Source organism: Bufo bufo, chromosome 9 (assembly GCF_905171765.1).
Source record: "Bufo bufo chromosome 9, aBufBuf1.1, whole genome shotgun sequence".
NCBI lineage: Eukaryota > Metazoa > Chordata > Amphibia > Anura > Bufonidae > Bufo > Bufo bufo.
In genome coordinates, this window is record NC_053397.1 from 89338979 (window position 1) to 89360377 (window position 21399).

General features: G+C 43.0%; 1 protein-coding gene and 1 long non-coding RNA gene across 3 annotated transcripts in view; one reads left to right on the forward strand and one right to left on the reverse strand.

Moving 5' to 3' along the window:
- CAMSAP2 (calmodulin regulated spectrin associated protein family member 2) overlaps positions 1-21399 on the forward strand; it is a 128622-nt gene that overhangs the window by 100282 nt on the left and 6941 nt on the right. For both annotated transcript variants that reach the window (XM_040406809.1, XM_040406810.1), the window contains 2 exons: positions 17435-17571; positions 18861-19084. In XM_040406809.1, coding sequence (XP_040262743.1) covers positions 17435-17571; positions 18861-19084 — 361 coding nt within the window. The remainder of the gene's footprint in view (positions 1-17434; positions 17572-18860; positions 19085-21399) is intronic.
- Positions 598-21069, reverse strand: LOC120978585. Its single transcript, XR_005774129.1, has 3 exons — positions 21059-21069; positions 16046-16048; positions 598-739 (listed from the first exon to the last, which is right to left on the reverse strand). It is a non-coding gene; the product is annotated as an uncharacterized LOC120978585 (long non-coding RNA).

A 21399-nucleotide genomic window follows, 5' to 3' on the forward strand; every position in this document is an offset into this window, starting at 1 on the left:
AGGTAGTTAAAGGGAACCTGTCAACATAAAAATGCAATGTAAGCTACAGGCAGCATGTTTTAGAGCAGCAGAAGCTGAGCAGATTAATATATGGGTTTATGGGAAAAGATTCAATAAATATTGTAATTCATTCATTTAACTTTCTGCTCATTCTGAGCTTTGACGTCAAGGAGGTGGTCCTATCAGTGATTGACAGCTATCTCTGTATACACAGTCATAGAGGGAAGGCTGTGAATCACTGATGGGACCACCTCCTGGACTTCAGTCACTGATGGGACCGCCTCCTGGACTTCACTCACTGATGGGACCGCCTCCTGGACTTCACTCACTGATGGGACCGCCTCCTGGACTTCACTCACTGATGGGACCGCCTCCTGGACTTCACTCACTGATGGGACCGCCTCCTGGACTTCACTCACTGATGGGACCGCCTCCTGGACTTCACTCACTGATGGGACCGCCTCCTGGACTTCACTCACTGATGGGACCGCCTCCTGGACTTCACTCACTGATGGGACCGCCTCCTGGACTTCACTCACTGATGGGACCGCCTCCTGGACTTCACTCACTGATGGGACCGCCTCCTGGACTTCACTCACTGATGGGACCGCCTCCTGGACTTCAAAGCCAAGAATGAGCAGAAATTTAAGTGAATGAAATACAGGTTTTACTGAATCTTTTTCCATAAAACTATATCATTCTGCTCAGCTCCTCCTGCTCTATAACATGCTGCCTGCAGCTCAGACACCATGTTTACCGTGACGGGTTCCCTTTGACACTCGGTGACATAGTAGTATGATGGTTGCTGATAATGGCTGTTACACAGCTGGAACCCTGCTCTAACAGCTGGGATTGGGGGTAACTTCCATATCAGTCGTTTAACTTCTTAAATGATGACCACAGCATTTAAGTGGTTAGAGAGAAGGAGGGGGATTTTTCCCTCCCTCCATTGCCCAGGTAAGTGCAGGCTAAATAAATTGTCCCATACATGGCAGTAGTGATCAATCCCAGTAGCATGGTATACTGGTTACTGGGTTATAACCTTACTAACAGTGGGACGCCTCTCTTAAAGGGAACCTGTCACCAAAAAAATCGCTTATTAAGCTGTTCAGAGTACCTTATAGTGCTACATAGTAGTGTCATATTGCACTTTTTCTTTGTTTTCCAGCATTTAGCCTCATTGAGAAATCGATGTTTTATTCAGCTGCTGCCCCGTGCTCCAAGTCAGGCTCGAAGTCAAGGGGGCAGCGGCCTAGTCGTCTCCAATCCTGTTCTCCCCGCCTTTCGCCGCCTTGATTGACACGCCGCATCTCAGTGCCGGGACCGCGTTCTCAGCCCGCATGCGCAGTAAAGGGCTGCTGTAGCGCGATCCCGTCTCCGGCTCGTACACTCAGCCGGTTTCAGTCTCACTACAGCGCATGTAAGGCTGGCGGGCGCTACAGCAGCCCTTTACTGCGCATGCGGGCTGAGAGCGCGGTCCCGGCACTGAGATGCGGCGTGTCAATCAGGGAGGTGGGGAGAGCAGGATTGGAGACGACTAGGCCGCTGCCCCCTTGACTTCAAGCCTGATGTGGAGCACGGGGCAGCAGCTGAATAAACCATTGATTTCTCAATGAGGCTAAATGCTGGAAAACGAAGAAAGTGCAATAGGACACTACTATGTAGCACTATAAGGTACTCTGAACAGCTTAATAAGCGATTTTTTTGGTGACAGGTTCCCTTTAAGCACCAAACTGTCTGCTTGTACCACAAATCATAATATGGGTGATTTTTTTTTTTTTTAAATCAGATATTTCTTTATTAACATTTTCCAGTCTTATTTTATCACATTAACATGATATTTTGTAGACCACAGATGTATACATTATCTGTCATATATAGTATATAATATATACATTCTATTACACATATCTACATAGGACATGGCATAAATCCACATATAGCCTCTGGTATCAAAAGTATCTTCAATGTGAGTACAATTATCCATCCTAAACAAATAAACCCATACCTCCCCCCCCCCCCCCCCCTCCCTAATCCCTTTAAGGCAGGACACACTCCTAAAACATCTTCCTTAGTCATCACTCTCGGGGTGTCGGCACCACATTACTCTTAAATAAGCCATCTACCATCATCTAATTCCAATCAGCGATGTTCCATATAACATCCTAGTCCATCATCAATCTTCCCATACAGCCACATTCTAGTTCCAGGTAACCCCCTCACTATCAGGCTTCTATAAATGCCCCACACACCTGCCACCATCCAATATTCTATATATATCATCCATTCTCACTGCATTCACCTTGTCATAGAAAAAGTCCTTGTAAGTGCCAGCCAGGAGCTACAGCACCCAGAATTATCAATCCAGCTGCCCCAGATTGCTTCGAATTTGGACAGACACTTCCTTTTTTGATATACTCCTCTTTCTAGACGAATCACAATATTTAATCTAGCAACATATTCTGATATATCAGGAGGTATGGGCTGGATCCACTTTGCTGCCAATGTTTTCCTAGCTTGATATAACATTCTACCTATTCCAGTAGTTATAACAGACTGTAAATTATTATCTGGTACCAGGCCTAATACACACAGTTTGGGATCCAACTTAAAACTAGCACTATATACTTTGTTCACCAGATGTAGTATTGCTTTCCAATAAGATGACAGTGATGAACATGACCACATCATGTGTAGAAGGTCAGCTTCATCACTTCCACACTTCGGACAGGCTGGACTATTTCTGTAGCCTATTTTATGCAAGAACACTGGGGTCTTATATACCCTATGTATTAAATATAGATGGGATAACCGTGCTGCCTCACTAAGGGATAAAGTAGGGGTAAGTTCCACCGCCTCAGTCCACTGCTCATCCGTGAGTACCCCTAGATCTTTTTCCCACTGACGTCTACTTGTTAATGGATACCCTTTAAGAAAGTCCTCTAATAGGGCCTGATACACCCTGGAGATTGCTCCCTTCACTGAACCAGCTGCAACCACCATATTCAATGTCTGGCTTGACATAAATGTCACTGGGGCTATCTTAGATTGAGCTTCTAAAGCATGTCTAAGTTGTAAGTATCGATAGAACTGTGAAGAGGGCAGCCCATATTCAGAGCACAATTGTTGGTATTGTTTTAAAGTTCCTTTAAAATAAATATGGCTCAGATTCCATACCCCTTTTTTATTCCACTGGGAGAATCCATTCAGATTTTCCAATTCCTGAAGTGCGGGGTTATGCCATAAGGGCGAGATGTTCATCAATCCTGTCATCCCTAAAATACTCTTTGCCTTATTCCATACTTTCCTCATAAGAATCAAGGTCGGAATATTTCCCATTTCTCCTTTTATTTCTCCTTCAATGGCTACCAACGGGGGAGACCTATTTGCAGCCCACTTTATCAGCTGACCACTCTTCCCTCCCATGTCATCTATTACCCCCCACCCTTTAAAATGTTGGAGTTGAGCCGACAGAAAATAGAGCATAGGATTAGGCAAGGCCAGACCACCGGCTTCTTTATTCCTCTGCAGAATTTCATATTTTATTCTTCCTCTATTATTTTTCCAAATAAAAAATCGGAACAGCTGCTGTATTTTATGGAAGAAGTGCACTGGGATCCATATGGGGGAATTATGCAAAATATAAAGCAACTGAGGCATGAATATCATTTTAAGCAAATTGCCCCTACCGATCATAGAGAGAGGCAATTTATGCCAAACAGCAACCTTGCTTCTAAACCTCCCTAACAAGGGTATTAAATTACTAGGAATATAATCTGCAGGGTTCATTGACACAGTCACTCCAAGATATTTAAAAGATTGCACCACCTTGAGTTCAGAGAAAGTAGCATGAGTGGTATGCATTCGAGACGATACCGGGAGAATTACTGACTTATCCCAGTTTATACGAAGTCCAGACTGATCACCAAACTGCGATATTATAGAGATTATGGAGTCTATGGAATCCACCAGATTACCTACATAGATTAGCATGTCATCTGCATATAAAGATACGCGCTCCTCACTAGAGCCCCTCCCTAGCCCTCTCATCAGTGGAGTAGATCGTAAAAGGCACGCCAATGGCTCAATTGCTATTGCAAATAGCAAGGGAGACAACGGGCAGCCCTGTCTCGTCCCCCTCTCCAATGCAACCGAGGGTGATAATTGTCCGTTTACTCTAATTCTGGCTCTGGGCTCACTGTACAGAAGCTTGACCCATTTTAGAAAACTTATTCCAAAGCCCATCCTAGTCATGACCGCCCACAAATACTCCCACTCAACGCTGTCAAAAGCTTTGGCAGCGTCAAGTGAGATCACAGCAGCTTCACTATCCTGACCTTTCCTCCCCTCCAACTGCAGGTTTATAAACAAGCGCCTAAGATTCAATGCCGTGGATTTTCCAGGCATGAACCCAGATTGATCATCATGAATAATAGATTGAATGACCCTAGACAAACGATTAGCCAAGACTTTGGCCAGAATTTTCACATCCACCGTTAGGAGTGAGATAGGCCTATATGAATCTACGAGCGAAGGGTCTTTTCCCGGCTTGGGTATCACTACAACTATGGCTTCTCTCATGGAACATGGCAATTTACCTTCACCGTATGCATCTTTAAAAACCGTTAATAAATGTGGAAGTAATATCTCCCCATGCCTTTTATAAAATTCCCCAGGAAGACCATCGGCACCAGGTGCTTTTTCATTAGGCATAGAATTCAGGGCCATCTCCAGTTCCTCCAGGGTTATATCCTCCTCAAGAAGTGAGCTATTCTCCATAGATAAGGTAGGGACACTAATTCTTTCAAGATAACCAGCTCTATCAGAAGTAGTGGTGACCAGTCTGGACCTATACACCTCTCCAAAGTGGGTATAAAATTCTCCCAGGATATTCTCATCTCCTGTTATTAGTTGTCCATCTATTCCTCTGAGCGAGGCTATGCAGGAGGGACCATTCTGTGCTTTAGTTATTGTAGCCAACAGATGCCCCACACTTTCCCCTTCAGCAAAATACCTCTGGGCCATAAATAAACGTTTATCATCTGCTCTATTCTGTATATGTTCCCTCAAAAGCTTCTGAGCTTCCTTCCATTGTGCTTCATTAGACAACGTGGGTTGTGTTATATACGTTGTTTCCAGTTGCGTAACTCTATCTGATAGCTCCCTGTCCAGAAGACGACTTTTAGTTTTCCTAACACTAATGCGCTTAATGTATAAACCTCTCACAAACGCCTTCAGGGTGTCCCAAACCACCGCCCCTGAAGTCGAGCCTATATTAATAGTTAAAAAGTCAATGATAGCTTTAGATATATCAGTTCCTGTATCCACTATTGATAGCCAGAATGGGTTTAATCGCCAGATGGGTCTAGGAGCACATATGTGCCTCCCCACCTCCAGTGTAATCAACAGTGGAGAATGATCAGAAAGGCTACGTGGCAGATATAAAATCTCTTTTGTTAGGGCTACCAATGATGAGGATCCTATTGCCAAATCTATTCTGGACAGGGAGCCATGTGATGCTGAGTAACATGAATATTGACGCCGATCAGGATATTTGGTTCTCCATATATCACACAGGTCTATCTCCCCCATCAGTTTCGCCAGAGAGGTAGGGGCAGCAGTGTATGTTCCCGACCCATTGTGAAATTTATCCAAAAAACCATTGAGATAGGTGTTAAAGTCACCTACAATTAATGTAGGAACTAACGGAAATTTAGAAGTAAAGGTAATAACCATCTTCATAATTTCAGCCGAATATGGAGGGGGAACATACACCGCCACTAAGATAATCCTAAACTGAAAAATACAGCAGTCTATGCATATAAATCTTCCATCATCATCAACGTACGATTCCTGAGCATTAAACGGAATAGCTTTATGCACCAAAATGCTAACCCCTCTAGCATGTGTGGAGTATGTAGAGTGAAATTCACACCCCACCCATGCTTTATGTGCTAGGTGTGTCTTATCGGCAGTCAAGTGGGTCTCAGATAAACATACAATAGCTGGCTGTATATCTTTTATAGCATGGAAAATAGCTGAACGTTTAGATGCCAAAGACATTCCTCTCACATTCCATGCACAAATATTAACGGAAGACATCATGGTATCTCATAAGCAAATGCAGAGTGTGGTGCCGACAACCCCAAGCAAACCTGCCCCTAGTAGTAATACTGAAAATATATCCTACCTTACCCCTCCCCCCTCCCAACTGTCCCCAAACTACCCTAAACATTCTGTCAGTCATGAACCCAATAAACAGGGGTACACCATAGACATTGAAAGTGAACCTAACCGTCATGGGTTAACACTAAAGGCACAGATGAAAAAAAATAAGTGCTTAGCTTATACCAGCGCTACACCCTGGATGCGCCAGTGTGTTGGCTCACCCAACTTCCCCCCCGACCACATATTAACCCATACAGTGTAGAACCAAACCAGTGAAAAACCAACATATAAAACCTTCCTTTTTAGAAAAGCATTAGATAACTCAATACTATTTCTAGCATTACTGTGTGTCAAATAAAGGACACAAGAAAAAACAAAAACAGTTCCATTGCAGATATCACCATCTCATCAGGTATTGTTGTCACGCCGATCATTTTCATGAGTGTCCAGCCACTGGCTTGCCTCTAGCGGATCCTCAAACATATGTGTGGATCCATTCGCCACCACCCGAAGCTTTGCCGGATACAACATGGAATAAGGCCACTGCAATGATCTCAATCTCTTCTTTACTGCCAAAAATTTCGCTCTCCTCTTCTGTATTTCTGCAGAAAAGTCCGGGAACATTAGAACTCGGCTATCGCCAATTTGAATATCAGGGATATCCCTGGCTGCTTTAAGTATGGCATCCCGGTCTCTATAATGTAGGACTTTAATCAGGAGAGGTCTTGGAGGCGCCCCCGGAGGCGGCGGGCGAAATGGCACTCGATGTGCACGTTCTATTGCAAAGAGTGGGGATAACTTTTCTTTCCCAATTATGTCCACCAGCCACTTTTCCATAAATGAGACAGGGTCTGAGCCCTCAGTACGCTCCGGTATTCCAATTAACCGCACATTATTCCGTCTTAGACGGTTTTCCATATCGTCAGATTTGGATATGAGTAGGGATACGTTATGTATAACTCGTTGCAAGTCCCTTTTAACAGGCGGTAGCTGGTCCTCCATGTCGCTAACGCGACCCTCCAACTCTCCCACTCTTTCTTTAAACTGCCGCATATCTTGCCTTATCAGCAAAACTTCCTCCTTTAGGCCTCCCATATTGGTATTTAGGGACGTGAGGGCTGTGCTGCATTGTGCCACCATTTTATATACGTCCGCTATAGTGGGTTCAGAAATGGGCTCCGCTTCTGGCGGCAACTCAGGACCCACCTTCAGCTTTGTCACCGATGCATATGAGGCCTGATCCACGAACTCCTCTCCTCCAGCCTCATCGGACATCTGAGCATCAGGCTCCGGATCAGCTACTGCAGCTGCTGGGGTACGGGCAAACTTCCCCAGCTTCGCCGCCACATCAGAGATCTTAGCATTCTGCCCGGCGCCATTTTGTTTAGCCGGCGTGTCTGTGCTGCCGTCCTTACTCTCCTTCTCCCTCTGCTTTTGGCGGGTCATATCGAGTCCGGAGTAAACCCCAGCGTTCAGGGAGGCTTCCAGTCACGATCGGTCTCCTCTGAGGTCAGATAGGAAGCGGGTGAGCGATTATATACAGGATACTATCCAGGAGCTCAGCGCCATGCGTCTTTCTACATCGGCGGTTAGGCCACGCCCCCATGGGTGATTTTAGTAGTTGAAGTTAGAACTTGTACATTTTACATTTCGTTTTTACTAATAGCTTTATTATACGTTATCTATCATTTATTAACATCTTTTCTAATGTCCTCTAGCAAAAAGGCTTCTCTGAAAACAATATTTTACAATTTCCTTTTGTAAATATGTGGCTTTAAAGGGAACCTGACATCTCCATAATACTCCCCCCCCCCCCCCCCCCCCCAACCTCCCAAAGTACCTTAAAGGAGTTATACAGGAAGAGATATTTATAACTAATCCTCAGGATAGGTCAGATCTGCGAAGTTGCATCACCCGAGACCACCTCCGATCAGCTGTTAGAAAAGTATTTTGCTCGCAGAGCAAGATGGCGGTTTATTGCTCCCCTTTCTGCGGGGTTATTACTTGGCGGCTCAGATCCAGTGGTTCTCCTGCAGTTCTAATAATATAATGTGTCTTCTTACAAGGGATTATTTAGGTTCACAACGAGATTTATTTAGTATTCTAGAAACGGGGTATATGGGAACACAAGGAAAACAATGTCCTATTAGTAAGTCCTATGCATTTGATATGGATTAAAATAAAACAGATATTAGGGATCGCTGGCTCACTTAATTTCAACCCTTTATGGCACAATTATAATTTAAGTGAATTTATGAAGAGTAAAGAGGGTGGGGAATTTTGGGGAAAGCTAGGAATCACTCGGGTAGTGCATATAATTTCCTCAGGGTACATTAAAAATATTGAGGAACTTTGTGGGGACAAAACAAAGGGCCAGATTTATCATGACTCTGACAGCTCACTCCACTTTCACATATGGCTAAAGTCAGTTTTAGCCAAGTCAGATTTATGATCGGCCCTTTAAGACTGTAATAAATGTGGTTTGACGGCAGCAGTTTATCCTTCAGTAAGCAGCTTTACAAAAGTCGCACATCTTTACGAAAAAGTTGCACGTTTTTACGAAAGTTGCATGTTCTATTAAAAAGTCTCATAAGATAAGCATGGTCCTCACTGGAGTGAAATTGCGAATTTTTTTGCGACTTTTTAAATAGTCCCAATTGTAAATCTGTCTAGAGATTCATTTACATAAGAAAACACGCCCACTTTCAGAAAACTGGCGAGCATAGTGCAGAGCAGAAAAAAGTCGCAAATTTGTGCGCAGTTTTAGCATTTGCGCATTTTTGGGCGACTTTTTCACTCCATTATTCTGACTTGAGCTAATGATAAATCTGGCCCCTAGTTCCTTGGTTCATTTTAGATATGCACAACTGAAACACGCCTCTTTTAAACACTAAGAATAAAAATGATTTATAGTTACTGCACATGAGTGTCTGGATTTTTGCCTTAATATTAAGAGGGTGTCAATGGCACAAATGTATAGGAAAATAAGGAAAGGATTAGGCGGAACTGTAAAGTTTAACAGTGAGAGTAATTGGGAACATGAGATTGGGCCTAATAATAAACTTAATTGGGAGACTATATATCAAAACATTAAAACCTCCTCTCTATCCTCTAAACAACGCGGTGGGTGGGATGGAAAAAGCGAATCTATATTGTTACATTTTAATGATTTGGAAACGGTCTTTCTGCACAGCTTTTTTTTTTGTACAATTTTCTGTTTGATCTGTGCGGAGGTCTATAAAAATGGATATATATGTTTCAATTTTTCATTTCTCTGTTATTGTTTTGTCTTTTTTTAAAAATAATAACAAACAAAAAAAAGTCATTGAGCGCTGCAGCCTCTTCTTAGACCAGGGACCTCACTGAACATCGAGAGCAGCACCAATGACCTTGAAGATGTATTCAGGAATGCATCAGCTCGTCCTTGACCTCAGATCCATTCGGTCATTAGAATAGCATACAAAATCCAGATTGACGGCAGCATATCCATACAAAAAAGCTTCTTTATTCACAGTGGGTCCATGAAAAGGATCTGTGCAACGTTTCAGCTACATGGTAGTCTTTCTCAAGCGTAACATGAAGTGAAATACAGGGGTTTGAATAGTGCTCATACTCCCAGCCCCTCAACTAATTATTCCAATTAATTATGTTAATATATATAAAAAAAATCACTACCTCCAAAGAGACATAAACCAATGCCAATAGTGACTAAAAATCAGACCACATGGGACACAGCCATAGGCTTCACATCATGTTGCACATCTCGGCGTTCCTTTAACGCTAATGCGGTCACAAGGCTTAGTTGCAGCTCAACCCCATTGACGTCAATGGGGCAGAGCTGTAATACCAAGCACTGCCACTGTACAATGTACGCTTGTACAGCTCACAGGATCCTGCATCACTCACCTGAAGCAGCTGATCAGCAGGGATGCAGGTCCTTAAACCCCCACTGATGTGATAAGTTATCATTATCTTTTCCAGGATAACCCCTTAATCTGATTAACCCTTTATTAACCTGTTATCTGATGACCAAGTACACTGAAATTCAACTTTATTCCCTGACTCGGCAAATGTAAATGCTTGAGGTCAAGGGGAAGCTGCCTTCGTGCTTTAAGTCAAGCTTCCTGCCTCCATCACTCCTGATGGACAGCTATTTTTTCCCCTGATATCTTGTGTCTGCGACTCTGCGCGGTCCTCTATTGTTTTTGGCGCCTGCGCAGTGTGCCCAGCTGTTATGTACTGGACTTCTGAGGCTCATTGCGCAGTTGCAGATTCCCATGAACGAGCACCAAAAACATTAGGACAGCGCAAGATATTAGGCCCATCTCTTCTGAAGAAAAAACAGTGCACCAGTGAAAGAGGCAGGAAGGGGACGCAGCAAGCTTGACTTGAGCGTAAAGACTGCTGCCCCCTTAACTATAAGCTGCACCATTTACAGATCCAAGAAACAAAGGTAAATGTCCAGCACAGGAAAATAAAATCTTGATGCTTTATTGGAAAAATGATTAAAAATCCGTCTTCATATATCCAGTGTACTTTAAATTCCAACGCGTTTCGATCAGAAAGATCTTAATCTGAGAAAAGGTGTACCATGGAAAAATCGCCAAGGGGTCTTAATTATGTGTCAGGTGTGTTTATCTCAAGGGTCGAACTTTCGAACTTCTCTAGCTATGTCCAATTAACCCTTTCCTCTCCTTGGTGATTTGTCCATGGTACACCTTTTCTCATATATATATATATATATATATATATATATATATATATATATATATATATATAATATTCCTGGCATCCTCATGCAATATATAAGCCATGATTAAGATCTTTCCGATCGAAAAGTGTTGGTCTTAAATGTACACTGGGTTTGTGGAGATGTATTTATAATCATTTTTCCAATAAAGCATCAAGATTTTATTTTCCTGAGCTGGACATTTACCTTTGTTTCTTGGATTACAGCCACACTAGCTGGATTGAGTCCCTGCACGAGAGCAATACAGATGGTGCTGGCTTAAAGGGTTTCTGTCGCCTGAAAAATGGTTATTAAGCTGGCTGAGATTAGTGATGTGCTAATGTCAGCTGAACATAACTATATTAGTGCCATCTCACTGCCTGCCGCCGTTATTGAGAAAAACTAACTTTTATAATATGCTAATTAGCCTCTAGGAGCAGGGGGGGGGGGGGGCGGCATTGCACCTGCTCCTAGAGGCTCCGTTCTCCCACCTCTGGCCACGCCCTCCTACACTTAGATTGGCAGGGCCAGGCAGCCTTCACCTCCTCCTGCCGGCCCTGTGGAGATCTCGGCGCAGGCGCAGTGAGGAAGCTGGGGCCGTCTACTGAACCGGAAACTGCAGACAGGCCGGAGGTGGGAGACCAATTATGCCTGCCCCTGTCAATCTAGTGTAGCAGGGCGTGGCCAGAGGTGGGAGAACGGAGTCTCTAGGAGCAGGGGCAACACCCCCTCCTGCACCTAGAGGGAAATTAGCATATTATACAAGTTTGTTTTTCTCAATAAGGCAGTGAGATGGCACTAATATAGTAATGTTCAGCTGACATTAGCGATGTACTAATGTCAGCCAGGTTATTAACCATTTTCCTTCTGACAGAAACCCTTTAACCCCTTCACGCAACATCACGTACATGTACGTGGGGGAATGTGGTGCCTCACCGCATCCCCACGTGCATGTACGTGATCGGCTTTCACTGTCAGCGCAGGGAGCGAAGCGCTGAAGCTTCAGTGAAGCCGGCGTGCTGGGGTTGCTAGGCAACCAGAGAAGCCGGCAGGAGCTGTATTGTAGCTCTGACCCGCCCGCGATCGCTGTGATTGGTCCATTACTGCAGAGGGACCAATCGCAGCGCATCGGGGCAGGTAAGGGGGGGTTAGGGAGGGACTATGTGCTTCTCCTTCTCTGATCGCCCCAATTCCTGTCAGGGAAGCGATCAGAGAAGGAGAAAGTGTGAAAATATTCCCGACCTATGACGAGTATACTCGTCATGGCGCACTGCTACTTAGCGCGCCATGATGAGTATACACGTCATGGCATAAACTGTCACCATGTCTGCAGACATGGTGACAGCGCTGAGATCCCGGCTGTCACACACAGCCGGGCACCTTAGGTCAATGCCGAGGGGGGTCCTGTGACCCCCCTATGTCGGCGATCGATGCAAACCGCAGGTCAATTCAGACCTGCGGTTTGTAGCACTTTCTGCGGTTACTGATCCCCGCGGTCCCTGACCGCGGGGATCAGAAACTTTAGTATGCCCAAAATAAAGATGTTTCACCCCCCCTGCACCCCTGAATGATGTTATGTGGGCGGGTGGTGCAGGGGGGGTGTCGCAGGCAGTGCGGAGGTGCGGTAAGGTGCGGGAGGCGGGTGGTGCGGCAGGCGGGATCGCGATCCCCCGCCCGCCTCCCCTTCAATGATCGTTGGTGTCTAGTGGGGATACCAGGGTGCCAGCACATTGCTGGCACCCTGGTATAAACGGCTGACATCTGCGATGCGATGTCAGCCGTTTAACCCTTTCCATACAGCGGTCCGTACGGACCGCTGTATGGAAAAGGTTAACAGCGCAGGGAGCTCCCTCCCTCTCCCATCGGGGGGCTGCTGTGCCTTTGCAGCCCCCCGATGGGAGAGGGAGAGAGCCTCCAGAGAGCCCCCCTCAGCCCTGTACTTACCCTTCCCCGTCTGCGCAGTTCTGACCAGTACTGAGCAGACGGGGAAGGTTCCCATGGCAACAGGACGCCTCTCAGGCGTCCTGCTGTCCATGGTGCTGAACAGATCTATGCTAAAAGGCATAGATCTGTTCAGACAAAGTGTAAAATACAGTACAGAACAATATATATTGTTCTGTACTGTATTATACAGACATCAGACCCACTGGATCTTCAAGAACCAAGTGGGTCTGGGTCAAAAAAAAAGTGAAAAAAGTAAAGTTTCAAAAAAACACATTTATCACTGAATAAAAAATATAAAATACACTACACATATTAGGTATCGCCGCGTCCGTAACGACCTGATCTATAAAACGGTCATGTTACTTTCCCCGCACGGTGAACGCCATAAAAATAAAAAAATAAAAACTATGAGGAAATTGAAATTTTGCCCACCTTACTTCCCAAAAAAGGTAATAAAAGTGATCAAAAAAGTCGCATGTACACCAAAAAAGTACCAATCAAACCGTCACCTCATCCCGCAAAAAATGAGCCCTTACATGAGACAATGGCCCAAAAAATAAAAAAAACTATGGGTCTCAGACTATGGAGATACTAAAACTTGATTTTTTTTTTTTGTTTCAAAAATATTATTGTGTAAAACCCTGATAAATTATAAAAAGGTAGACATATTAGGTATTGCCATATCCGTAAGAACCTGATCTATAAAAATACCACATGACCTAACCCCTCAGGTGAACACTGTAAAAAAAAATTAAATAAAAACGGTGTCAAAAAAGCTATTTTTTTGTTACCTTACATCACAAAAAGTGTAATAGCAAGCAATCAAAAAGTCATGTGCACCCCAAAATAGTACCAATCTAACCGTCATCTCATCCCGCAAAAATGATACCCAACCTGAGACAATCGCCAAAAAACTGAAAAAACTATGGCTCTCAGACTATGGAGACACTAAAACATGTTTTTTTTTTGTGTCAAAAATGATATTATTGTGTAAAACCTAAATAAATAAAAAAGTATACATATTAGGTATCGTCACGTCCGTAAGAACCTGCTCTATAAAAATAGCACATGATCTAACCTGTCAGATGAACGTTGTAAATAATAAAAAATAAAAACAGTGCCAAAACAGCTATTTTTTGGCAAATTTTCCATTTGAATTCATTTTTTCCCATAACAAAGCAAGGGTTAACAGCCAAACAAAACTCAATATTTATTGCCCTGATTCTTTAGTTTATAGAAATGCCCCATATGTGGTCGTAAACTGCTGTATGGCCACACGACAGGGCGCAGAAGGAAAGGAGCGCCATATGGTTTTTGGAAGGCAGTTTTTGCTGGACTGGTTTTTTGACACCATGTCCCATTTGAAGCCCCCCCGATGCACCCCTAGAGTATAAACTCCAAAAAATGACCCCATTTTGGAAACTACACCCCTCAAGGTATTCAAAACTGATTTTACAAACTTTGTTAACCCTTTAAGTGTTCCACAAGAGTTAATGGCAAATGGAGATTAAATTTCTGAATTTCTATTTTTTGTTACTTTGCCTCACAAAAAAGTGTAATATAGAGCAACCAAAAATCATATGTACCCTAAAATAGTACCAACAAAACTGCCACCTTATCCCGTAGTTTCCAAAATGGGGCCACTTTTTTGGAGTTTCTAACCTAGGGGTGCATCAGGGGGCTTTAAATGGGACATGGTGTCTAAAAACAATCCAGCAAAATCTGCCTTCCAGAAACCATATGGTGTTCCTTTCCTTCTGCGCACCCTGCCGTGTGGCCATACAGCAGTTTACGACCACATATGGGGTGTTTCTGTAAACTACAGAATCAGGGCCATAAATAAAGAGTTTTGTTTGGCTGTTAACCCTTGCTTTGTTACTGGAAAAAAAATATTAAAATGGAAAATCTGCCGAAAAAGTGAAATTTTGAAATTTAATCTCTATTTTCCATTTATTCTTGTGGAACACCTAAAGGGTTAACAACGTTTGTAAAATCAGTTTTGAATACCTTGAGGGGTGTAGTTTCTTAGATGGCATCACTTTTATGGAGTTTCTACTCTAGGGGTGCATCAGGGGGGCTTCAAATGGGACATGGTGTCAAAAAAAACAGTCCAGCAAAACCTGCCTTCCAAAAACCGTATGGCATTCCTTTCCTTCTGCGCCCTGCCGTGTGCCCGTACAGCGGTTTACGACCACATATGGGGTGCTTCTGTAAACTACAGAATCAGGGCCATAAATAAAGAGTTTTGTTTGGCTGTTAACCCTTGCTTTGTAACTGGAAAAAAAATATTAAAATGGAAAATCTGCCAAAAATGTGAAATTTTGAAATTGTGTCTCTATTTTCCATTAAATCTTGTGCAACACCTAAAGGGTTAACAAAGTTTGTAAAATCAGTTTTGAATACCTTGAGGGGTGTAGTTTCTTAGATGGGGTCACTTTTATGGAGTTTCTACTCTAGGGGTGCATCAGGGGGGCTTCAAATGGGACATGGTGTAAAAAAAAAACAGTCCAGCAAAATCAGCCTTCCAAAAACCAAACGGCGCACCTTTCACTCTACGCCCCGCTGTGTGGCCGTACAGTAGTTTACGGCCACATATTGGGTGTTTCTGTAAACGGCAGAGTCAGGGCAATAAAGATACAGTCTTGTTTGGCTGTTAACCCTTGCTTTGTTAGTGGAAAAAATGGGTTAAAATGAAAAATTAGACAAAAAAATGAAATTCTCAAATTTCCTCCCCATTTGCCAATAACTCTTGTGCAACACCTAAAGGGTTAACAATGTATGCAAAATCAGTTTTGAATACCTTGAGGGGTGTAGTTTCTTAGATGGGGTCATTTTTGGGTGGTTTCTATTATGTAAGCCTCGCAAAGTGACTTCAGACCTGAACTGGTCCCTAAAAATTGAGTTTTTGTAAATTTCGGAAAAATTTCAAGATTTGCTTCTAAACTTCTAAGCCTTATAACATCCCCAAAAAATAAAATATCATTCCCAAAACAATTCAAGCATGAAGTAGACATATGGGGAATGTAAAGTCATCACAATTTTTTGGGGTATTACTATGTATTACAGAAGTAGAGAAACTGAAACTTTGAAATTTGGAAATTTTTCCAAATTTTTGGTAAATTAGGTATTTTTTTTGTGCAAAAAAAATAAGTTTTTTGACTTCATTTTACCAGTGTCATGAAGTACAATATGTGACGAAAAAACTTTCTCAGAATGGCCTGGATAAGTCAAAGCGTTTTAAAGTTATTAGCACTTAAAGTGACACTGGTCAGATTTCCAAAAAATGGCCTGGTCCTTAAGGTGAAAATGAGCCCGGTCCTGAAGGGGTTAAAGGATAACTGTCGTATTATTATATATTTCTTTTGGAGTATTGGATTGTGGTGATTAATATCTCCTTGGTGGCCCTATTTCAACTTTTCACTGTGTATTCAATTACCCCTTAATTCCACATTTTTGTTCCCTGTACTGCCTACTTTTACCTGTGCTTAAAATAGGGTTGCTAGGCATGGTCCGTCCTCTGTTGAAGGACGGAGGACGCAGAAGCAGGCTGCGTGCAAGGTCAGATTACTGACAGCCAGGGACTGTAAGTAAATGATTATAGCCAGGTCCTCCCCAGCAGCTGATAACCGTACCTGGGCTGTGTGCACTTCTCCCTGTCCCTGCACTTGGCAGACGCTCCCTCACTCAGCAGAGCTGGAGAATGCAGATTTGGAGCAGCGCACAACAGGGAAGGGAGATCAGCCATCTGCCATCTGCTCCGTGTATAAATGAAAGCAACATGTGGTAAGAGGACCCCTCTGTGCTGCAGGAGATTAACCCTTTAGGAGGAAGGGCTCTGATTACTGACACTTTTGGGGGGCTATTGTTACTGGCTAGTGAGGGCAGGCGGGATTAGCCTCAGGGTGAGGGCAGTGGCGGCCATCTTAACTGAATAGTGAAATTGCAGTTTTATGCAGACTGGTTGCTAAGGGCTGAATCTTACTAAATATGGGGTAAGTCAGTCTAATAGTAACTGATTCTGGAATATCATGTTATTAGTAACTACATATAGGAAAATTGAAATTAGGGTCTAAGTGTGACAGTTATCCTTTAAGTGTTGTTGTTTTTTTACTTGCACTATGTATATATGCCAGGCCAGAAGAATAAACATTATTTTCAGTGCCATTGGCTGTCAGATGACGAAACAAAATACAGCATTGGAGACGAGATTCGGGGGGGGGGGGGGGTCTTTATCGGGATTTCTAGAATTTTCTTTTTTTTTTTTGCCTTGGGCTGTGTTTGTTGTTGCACTTTTAGAGAATGGGCCATCACCAAACATAAATGAAAACAGACGATATTTTCTAACTCTGGATAACTCCCCTCTAATTACACTTTGGCTGCTATATGGCACTATGATTATAATCTATATTATTATGGTGGATACTAAAATGCAATTTTTTTTATAGTTTATTATTTTTTTCTATCTGATGAGGTCACACAATTATTTGTTTCTTTGGGTAACTAGTAATAGTGGAGGAGAATTAGTTTTACTAATACATTTTCCCTTTGGGACTTCTGCTGGATCGAGTCGTGTAACATAATTCTTTGCTGCAGGATGATCGCAAAGAGGAAAATGATATGGCTGCAAAACGTGCGGCTCTTTTGGAGAAGAGACTGAGGAGAGAACGTGAAAATCAACAGAAGAAGATGGAACAAGAGATGGAGCTGGAACTCAAGAAAGAAGAAGCCAGGTGAGAGCAAAAGACCATTTTCTATCATTTTTAATAACTGGCTGACAAATAGGAGCCCAGCTTTTAGACAGTAAAAGATGACGTATGACTGCACTGGTTCTTATCGCAGTACTTGGCAACTATGCCAGAAAATAAAGAACTGGTATCATTCAGAACATTTATTTAAAAAGCAAATACAATCAACATCTTAACTCTGTGAGGTCCTTGACCTCATGTTGATTCTCATAGATTATGCTGACTGAAGCATGAGTCGCCAGTATTTACTGCTGGAGATTCTTTGTACAAGTCATTCAAATTGAGAAACGTAATCGAGTGACTAATAGGATCAGTAGTGTGTGAAGAATATGTACGGCCTGCTGTTCGGGTACTTGACTTGAGTGGAAGCAGCAAGCTTCCTTCACTATAATGTTGATGGTGCTTCATAGCTCCAGCGCCGACTTCTGATTACAGTAAACAGGTGATCAGTGGGTGCTGGACTCACAACAATCAGCTAGTGATGGCCTATCCTGGCGCACTCACAGGCACTATAGCTGCCAGGTGCCTGCTGTTTTAAACAGAAGACACCTGGGGCTAATGTCTGCGACAGGCAGTAACACTGATCACAGACATTTAACCTCCTCAGATGCAGTGGTCAACTGTGACCACGGCATCTGAGAGCTAAAAAAAAACTGAGCGTGCGCTCCTGGGCCTGCAATGGCTTCCTCTAGTGGTGTTTGGGGATCCATTTATTTCCTGTGACAGCCCTGATCCCAGTGAATGATCAAAGGCTGCCACAGCTATGTTCCTATGTAGACCCTGCCTGTGGCATGATCGCATGTTCAAGTTCCCAAAGTGTAAAATAAAAGATGTTTTAAAAAAAATGTAACAAAAATTTTAAAGAATAAACTCAAATCGCCCCCTTTCCCCAAAATTTAAATAAAAATACATAGAAAATGAACACCATATAAAATATAAAAATATTTATTCCGAACGCCGTAATGGAAAAAAATTTAAAATGGCCAGTGCCTCCTGCTGCTGATTTAAATTTTTATTATATTAAGTTTTTTTTTTTTTTTTTTTCATTTTCTTATTCAAGTTCTCCAATATTCAAATAGATGTTAATTAGTAGTAATGAAATGGCGAAAATTTCAAATTTCTATAAAAATTTTTTTTTTCAAATTTCATTTTATTTTTGGCCGCTATTACCTCCCATAGGAAGTTTAGCAACAATACAAATGATCATCTGATAATCTTTCTTGGGATTTTGGGCTGTAACTATATATAACACTGGTGTACAATTTTACTTACAGACGAAAGTCAGAAGAGGAACGTAATAAGAAAGAGGATGAGAAGTTAAGACGAGAGTTTATCAAACAAGAATACCTACGCAGAAAACAGCTGAAATTAATGGCAGACATGGATTCTGTTATCAAACCTCGGATTAATCTTAACAGGACGAAAAAGCCCAGGCCTAAATCCCTCCACAGAGACCAACATGTGGAATTGCCTAGAACACCAATCGGCGCTCCTCCAGGTAATGTGACTGGCATGTAGAATATGAATATATAGATAGGAAATACTTTACATTAATGGGGACAGTCCCAGACAACTGTTCTCTCTTAGGCTCTGGTTACATTAGTAATACGACAGGCCGAGTAAAACTGTAAAAAAAACAGATGTGCACACCATAGGGTAATTCTGTGAGTAAGAAAGTAGGAAGGAAATAACTTGCAAGGCTCACCTTACGTGGTTGTGCAGATGTAGGCACAACGCTAATGAAAGTTGGTATGGTAAGTCTGGACACCTGAAGGTGATGGTCTGCAGCCACGGGATCACAGAGAGTCTTCAAAATGGAGATGCCTGGAGTCCCCAAGAAGATTAGCACAGGAAAATACAAATACGTCCCACGGCGCGAATTACCATCAACCAGGCGCCAGGATCAGAATAAGAATCTTTTTTTGCAGCGATACAACGCGTTTCGGGGAATCACTCCCCTTCATCAGGTACAAAAAAGCTGCACAACCAAAACAGCACAAAGCTGCACATATTTATACATACAAGGTACCGCCTACACAGGGGTCACAAGGTCAGAAGAGGTGTTGACCAAATGAATATGCGCAAATGTGATGTGTAAATCAGCAAGTCCTCAAGACGGACTGCTGGTGTACACAAACCAATTGTACTCACACATTATACAAATGAAATTCACAATGCTACATACTCATTTGAAAAAACTTTCGTAATCACATGATATGACGGCGCCCACTAAGGGGGCCGGCCCTATGTGGAAAGTAATTAGAGGCGCATCAAAGTGCGCATACAATGTGCTCAAATCCGCGCTTACTGATGATACTGTGATGATACTGGGTGTTCCGGACCCACATCACATGAACAAAGTCGAGTCACGTGGGGGCCATTGTCATGGTTACGAAACCGCTCCGATGGCAAGGGAGCGGGGCCGGGTCACGTGGGGGCCGTTGTCCAGGTAGCAGACGCTCCGGTGGCAGGGAAGCTGTCTGCTTTATAGGGGCGTGTTATGTGTTTCGGCTTCATCACGTGGTGTCAGGCCGGATCACGTGAAGGCCGTTACTAAGCAACAGAGACGCTCTAGCTATATAGAGCGATCTACTGTTTGCGGAAACATTCTGACTCGTGCTAAGAGGGCGGGATTAGAATAGTTTATACTAGTGCACTAAAGACAGCAAGATGTGGTTCCTAAAGTAAAATGCATATATACACATGTATAAACTTGCATATATACATGTACAAAAACATATGCATATATCCAATTGCAATAAATAAGAGTTTTATCACTTTAATATGCCACTCTTATTTATTGCAATTGGATATATGCATATGTTTTTGTACATGTATATATGCAGGTTTATACATGTGTATATATGCATTTTACTTTAGGAACCACATCTTGCTGTCTTTAGTGCACTAGTATAAACTATTCTAATCCCGCCCTCTTAGCACGAGTCAGAATGTTTCCGCAAACAGTAGATCGCTCTATATAGCTAGAGCGTCTCTGTTGCTTAGTAACGGCCTTCACGTCATCCGGCCTGACACCACGTGATGAAGCCGAAACACATAACACGCCCCTATACAGCAGACAGCTCCCCTGCCACCGGAGCGTCTCTGCAACCTGGACAACGGCCCCCACGTGACCCGGCCCCGCTCCCTTGCCATCGGAGCGGTTTCGTAACCATGACAATGGCCCCCACGTGACTCGACTTTGTTCATGTGATGTGGGTCCGGAACACCCAGTATCATCACAACATTATATCATCAGTAAGCGCGGATTTGAGCACATTGTATGCGCACTTTGATGCGCCTCTAATTACTTTCCACATAGGGCCGGCCCCCTTAGTGGGCGCCGTCATATCATGTGATTACGAAAGTTTTTTCAAATGAGTATGTAGCATTGTGAATTTCATTTGTATAATGTGCGAGTACAATTGGTTTGTGTACACCAGCAGTCCATCTTGAGGACTTGCTGATTTACACATCACATTTGCGCATATTCATTTGGGCAACACCTCTTCTGACCTTGTGACCCATGTGTAGGCGGTACCTTGTATGTATAAATATGTGCAGCTTTGTGCTGTTTTGGTTGTGTAGCTTTTTTGTACCTGATGAAGGGGAGTGATTCCCCGAAACGCGTTGTATCGCTGCAATAAAAGATTCTTATTCTGATCCTGGCGCCTGGTTGATGGTAATTCGCGCCGTGGGACGTATTTGTATTTTCCTGGTTACATTAGGGCTTTCATTAAGGCAGCCCTTTTTGCAGAATTGGCGTTGAAGCACAGGCAGAATGTGATTGTGTCATTGTTTCTGCTTCTGATA